Genomic DNA, 6,363 nt, shown 5'->3' on the forward strand with positions numbered 1-6,363 from the left:
GGGCCTGGGGGGGCAGCCGAGCATCCCCCGGGCAGAGGCTCGTCAGCGCGTTAGGAGCTGCACAGCTCCTCCCCGGGAAAGTTTACGAACCAAGAGCACTAAAACCGCCTTCCTCCCAGGTAGGATTATTTAATCCAGCAGTAAGTACCACGCAAGAAGGGCTAACGCCGAGGAGCTCTGGGCACAGGCGGTGGGTACGGCAGGGCGACCGATGAGCCGCTGCGCTCCGCGATGATTAGACGCAGGCGTCCTGCTCCGCCGCCCCGGCTCACGCGGAGAAGAAGTGGAGAAGAGATTTAGCAAACTCCAGCGGACACCATCTTTTATGGGACTTTTTTTATTTTCCCAGTCACAAGAACACGTGTCATTAGCGGCTCCTCCTGAAACGAGCAGCTGTTCTTTGGCCATTACTGCTCCAAAATTAACCAAGACGGAAGAATTCAATTGCATCCCTCCTCCCAGCCCTGCTGAGTGTGCTCGATTAAGGGATTGAGAGCATCTTTTGCTCAGAGTTCACGGGTTTCCTAGTGCCTGAGAAGGCATGCACGCCTTGGGTGAACCATGAGCACGCGCGCATAAAACCCCACCGCTGCCAGGGACGGAGCAACCCAGGAGTGAATGTTATCGGCGGGAGCACCCCGGGGGCCCGGGCACCCAATGGAATACTAAGCATAGAAAAACATCAACCAAATCATTTTAGTATTCAAGAAGAAAAGGGGCAAGTGTCCCCAAGAATAGTATAATGCCTTCTTAAGTCAGCAGAGATATCGAACACTTAGCTTATACGTTTCAAGGATTGAAAACGCCCAAAAAAAAAAAAAAAAAAAAAAAAAAAAGAAGGGAAAAAAAAAAAAAGCACGAGCAGAACCAAAGAAAAATAAAATAAAGAAACAGGACACAGCCACAGATGAGGGGCAGCGCAGGGTCATGCGACACCTGCTAGCGATGGCCTTGCAAGGCAAGCCTGCAGCTGGGGAAGGGAGGGAGCGGCCGTAATTCTATCAACGGCCACAGTAAACAAATAATAAATAATGTGAACCAGTAAACAAAGCTGAGGCATAATCACAGGCTTTGTCAGAGCTAAAACCCAATCCAAATTTATATCCTCACAACCAAAAAAAGTCAGTGCCCATAAATTTACATACCTTTGAGTGCAATGAATGGCTTGTTATTGGAAGCGTGGACAATGCGCTGGCAGAAATGGTGAAAGCAGCCCTGTTTGGCCACTCACACCCCTCGTACAGGTGGCCAGCGCGGAGCCAGCGCTGGGCTGTGCTCACAGAGCTGCATTTATTACCCCGAACGGGGAGACCGTGCTCTGTCCTTCCAGGGGACTCCAGCCCCCACATCCCACCTTTCCTTTCCTTTCCCTTCCCAAAAGAATAACTCCCACACGGTACCAGCGGAGCTCAGTCCAGGCTTTTCCAGAAGGCAAAAACGCAGCCTTTCTTAGGAAGAGTCCCCAGGATGCTGCGAAGATGCACGGAGCTGCCTGGAAATGACCCTGCTTCCCCCCCACTTTAAAAAAAATTAAAAATAAAATCTGTTTTTTTAAAGAGGTGGAGCTGGGAGCAGGGCTGGGAAGCACAACTCAAGCGGACACATACCTGGGATTTTGACTGAATCCTGGTCAATTCGGTTCTGCTCTCCGTCCAGGTGCTCCAAGCCCACCACTTCTGTCTTCACCGGGGCGTCCTCCGTGGCAGACAAGGTGGTATACGTACTAATGACCAGTATTCCCAGGCCAATCCACAGTATAATCTGCACAATGTGCCAGAGCTTCAGTTAGCACAGCAAAACAAACGGGACTGCTCTCTACAGCATTCTTCATGCAAACACTGTCTCCAAACAATTCAAAGCTCAGTGCAATTACACATGTCAATAAAAGAGAGAGAAAGGGGAGAGAAATTTAAGAGGCGGAAAAGAAAAAAGCGTAGCTTTTGGGCCATGATTTGTATTTGGATGTAGGACACACCAAGGAGAGTTTCAGATGCTGGAAGCTGTTTCAAAGGCGACTGCTGTATCAGAAGGGCTCAAAAGCAAGTGGACAGGATGTAAGGGCAGAAAAATGCATGTGGCAGAAAGAGTCCAGCTGCAAAGACTCATTCCCTGGTATTTCCAGCAGCTACATTAGAACACCATGAAATCAGGTCTGGCTGAGAACAGAGGTGCTGGACCTGTTTACAAGCCCAGAAAGGTTTCTAGGGAGCTGTTTAAAAATTCTTATTTTTGAGAGCAAGAATAAGATGTCCACACAAAAGTCCTGGTGGCCAGTGCTCAAGAAGCTGATAAGAATCCTTACTGATTTCCAGATACCTGGGATCAAATAGAATAAAAATAGAGAGCCAGAATTTGGATCCTGCAGAGGGAAAGGCTCTACGAATTTCTCTAACTCAAAAAGGAGAAAGTGACCAACACCAAAAAGAACATTTCTACAGCTTATTATCTAATGATAAATTGATCTAAAAGGATCTAATTCCATGTGAACCCTAAGAAAGAATTAAAAAAACTCTCTGCTTTTGACTGCACCAAAAAAAAAAATAAATCTCGGGGAGCGCTAGCAATTCACGGGGTAACTCGAGAAGAACAAGCAAGACAACGCGCTGCAGCAACAGCGGCCGAGGAACGTCTGCCGTGTTTGGCGTGAGGGCTGCCCAGCGCCCGCCTGCTCCTCCAGACGAGAGCAGCACGGTTCAAAGAGCCGAGTGGACGGGCTGCCGGCCGACAACGCCGACTGGGGAGATTTCATTAAACTCTTAATATATTATTTTTACCTAGGTACTCATTGCAATTGTCACAGTAAGGGCTTCTCATGGAACCTGGTTTGCATGTCAACAGCAACGAATGACTGGTAGAAGTCTGCAAGAGTTTGGGCTGAAGGAAGCAGGCAGAGCAGTGGCACCCTCTGCTAGAAACACAGTCTTCCCACAAACTCCTTTCCACAACAGACCATAGAAGCAACAGGAACCATCATATGCAAAGCAGAAAACGCCTCTGCAATGCCGGGAAGCTGAAAGTTTGCAGCAAATTGGTATTTATGATGCAGCAATTCCCCCCCCTCTTTTTTTTTTTTTTCTTTTTTTTTTTTTTAAGTACATTCTGCTCTCTGAAGCGCCAGGGACCAAGCTTATTTCTGCAGCTCTGCATACGGCAGCAAAGGATCCAAGACAATGCTGCAAACTGCATCTTTTCTTTGCACCTCGCGGCCACCCCGTACAACGCTGGGAGCTCGCAGGCAGCACACCGCTGGCTCTCCTCTGCTTTTCACCAGTTCCCATCCCCAGCCCTGCTGTGTGCGCGCTGACTGCAGGCTGCTGGGGAGGGGACACTGCTTCTTCCACCCCACATCTAACAAGAACAACTTGCTACGCGTGCTGCACGAGGCAATCGTAAAAAAGTCTCCATCTGCAAAGGAAAAATGCTGCTTTGGTACACGGTCTTGTTGCTGTTCAGTAGGAACCACACAAGCTGCCCGGCCCCTTTGCAGAGAGGCGCAACGCCCAGAGGACCGGTGATGCTGACTTGGGCTGCGATGGCAGCTCACGAGAGGACCATGTCCTGCGGGACTCCTCCTCTTCCCCCAGAATCCTTACCCTGCAGCATTTACAGCCCAGTTAACAAAAAGCACAACAAAAGGATGCTACTCGGTGTGAGAAAAACCAGGAACAGCTACAAGGGACTATTGCTACGACTGGGAGCTGCCAGAAAACTGCAAATGAAGGGGAGAAGTGAAATCAAAAGAAGTTAAAACTTTGGCATCCCCAGAGGAGGGAGGAGAGGCAAACGCTTTCCTCTCCTTCCTCACACCGAGGGTGATCGCCCAGAAACGTGGGCCAGGGCGGTCAGAGCCCCGGGCCCAGGAGACCCCGTTCTCAGCACACCTCTGCAGACAGACAGACAGACGCCTTCAGAAGGAAAAGGCTGGCAGGATGCGAAGAAGCTCTGGACAAGGGACGAGCAGCGTGGTCAGGGAGCAGAGGCCAGACCTTAGAGACGTCGCAAAGGAAACAGAAGTAAAATCTGCTCCCTGCCTTGCTGTGTGGGTGCACAAAGAGCAGATATCCTGCCATCCCGCTCGGGCCAAAAGCGGAGTCAGCAGGTCCCTGCCACTGCTGCCCTTGGCTTGGAGCTCCTCCACTTCCTCCCCTCACACAATCCACAGCCCCGGCAGAAACATGCTTTGTGACTGGAAGGCTGTTCTGGCGTCTTCCAGAAACAACAGCGGAGAGGAAGAGCATTTCCACAAAGAGGATCTATTCTGGTGCCACAGGAACTAGGAGCAACGTGGGAGAGAAGGGAACTGTAGGAAACGGCTGAAAACATTAAATGTTTTAAAAGGATTTTTGTTGTTTCTTATCTTAGTGGGGAACCATGGGCTTGAATGCCTCGGATACAAACCCCTTTGATTGTTTAACATTTGGAGTTCATCTGTGAGCTTCCCAGAGCAGCGGGTACGGGCACACGTGGCAGTACAAGAGCAGTCCGCAGGCTGGGCTGTGCATGAACCAGCAGCCGTCCTTCACCTTCAGCTCCCCCGTTGGCACGCCACCTCCTCACCTACCCTGTCAGCAACTGGAGACCAGAATAAAGAGGTCCACAATTTGGCTTAATTTCACGGAGATACTTATGGTATGGAAAACCAGGGAGTTTGTACTCAAGGGACCAAAAAGGCTAATCTGGCAATCAAAGGAAGCGGAACGTGGGGTGCAAGGACCTGGTGGCTCGAGGAACAAGACACAGGCAGAGGAGCCACCTACCCCTAAAGCGTCCAGCTGAAGAGCTGAGAACCTGGAGCAAGGAGAGGGACAACACTGCAGAGCAGTTATAAGCCAGGGTCTGATCCCACAGGAGGGATCTCCCCCACACCTCCGAAAAGCAAACCCACCGAGAGCAGAGACCCTTCTCCAGAAGCACCTCTCAACATGGACATGGCAATAGGATGTGCAAACCCCTCTGGCCGCAGCCTCCTCCAACAGGCAGGTCAGCAAGGCAAAGGCCTGTCTCCCGAGAGGAGTGCTCTGAGCACGGACAGGAATTCAGGAGAGGAAGTTTATGCGGCCGTTTCCTCTGCTGGTCGCTTTCCCTCGGCTGTCCTTCCTCCCAGAAGATAACTCGAACTTTGTACAGCAGTGTCATTAGCTCAGACCATCTCCCCTAACCACGCCTGAGCCATCAGCGGGAAGCAAAAAAAACTGCATTTGTGTAGAGTGACGACATGCTCCAAACTGCGCTGTTTTGGACACCGAGTGTTTGGAGGGACAGAGTCATGGCGAAGGAATGCAGAGCCCCGGTCACTGCCGGGTTCCTCCACTGCGCTGCGACAGCGATGCTGTTCTTGAAGGGCTGTGCCGACCCGAAAGCACCCACGGTGAAGGTGTGCTGGCCGCCGCGCTACCAGGGGAGGGCAGAGGGGAATCTCCTTTCCATCCGCACAGGAGCGAGACCGAGGGGTCATTTCCTGACCTCAAGCAGCCTCTCCGCAGCTCCTCTTCCCCAACTGGGACAACAGCAACTCCGGCCTCCCTAGGAGGGGCCTCTCGGACAGGCTTGTGTCAACACTGGGAAGCCAACACCTTCCTGTTAGAAGTTAAACACTCTGTTTACAGACCTTAACGTGACCTTCGGCAGCGCTCTGCCAAACCTCACCCTGTCCCCTCGCTCAAGGCTCCCGGCGGGCAGCAGGACACGGACCCGCACCTTTACAGGAATACGTTTGATGCTTAACCACAAGAAAAGGAACGCTCTCCTCGGTTCATTCACAGCTCTGCACGCCCGACTTCAAGCTTTTTAACTGCTCTGTTACCTGATCGTCTTTCCGACGCAGCAAGCCTTGCAACCGAGCCACCCCCCAGGCTAGCCCAGGTTGCCGTCCCCAGCCCCGGCCGGCTCACCGGCGGCCGCGATAATTAACAACTCACTGGCAGAAGCTGCCCACGCTTTTTGCTGGCCAGCGAACATGTGGGACTGCCCATATTCCTCCCCCTGGAACCCTCTTCACCACTTTTCATGCAGCTTCCCTGTTTTATAGCCTCAGCTTGCACCATCTTCCCGGCGCAGTAAATCTAAACTTCCTATCTCGGCAGCCCCACAATGCCCGAGACGCGACTCTGCTGGATGCCAGAGGTGGCCCAATGAAAGCAGTCAGTCCTCAGCAGCAGCACCACAAGAGTTGAGATAATTCAGGCAAGCGCAAGAGCTGGTATTGAGAAGATCTGCTGCTTTTGGAAGAAAGCTAAGGCTGATGGAGGGAGAACATAAAGATGCATTGTTGAGACAGGGCAAAGCGGGGAGGGACAGCCATGCCCAGGGCCGGCTCCTTCTCCCCCTTGACTGCCACTTTTCACAGGAGCGTATTTTGATGGA

The 6,363-nt window shown here is 51.8% G+C and overlaps 1 protein-coding gene across 1 annotated transcript in view; it reads right to left on the bottom strand.

Moving 5' to 3' along the window:
• The window catches only part of SLC38A10 (solute carrier family 38, member 10), a 37,660-nt gene that overhangs the window by 12,531 nt on the left and 18,766 nt on the right, over nucleotides 1-6,363 (bottom strand). The window contains exon 11 of the mRNA XM_009880982.1: nucleotides 1,608-1,761. Coding sequence (XP_009879284.1) covers nucleotides 1,608-1,761 — 154 coding nt within the window. The remainder of the gene's footprint in view (nucleotides 1-1,607; nucleotides 1,762-6,363) is intronic.

This window comes from Charadrius vociferus, unplaced genomic scaffold, assembly GCF_000708025.1.
Source record: "Charadrius vociferus isolate BGI_N301 unplaced genomic scaffold, ASM70802v2 scaffold1773, whole genome shotgun sequence".
NCBI classification, from domain to species: Eukaryota; Metazoa; Chordata; class Aves; order Charadriiformes; family Charadriidae; genus Charadrius; species Charadrius vociferus.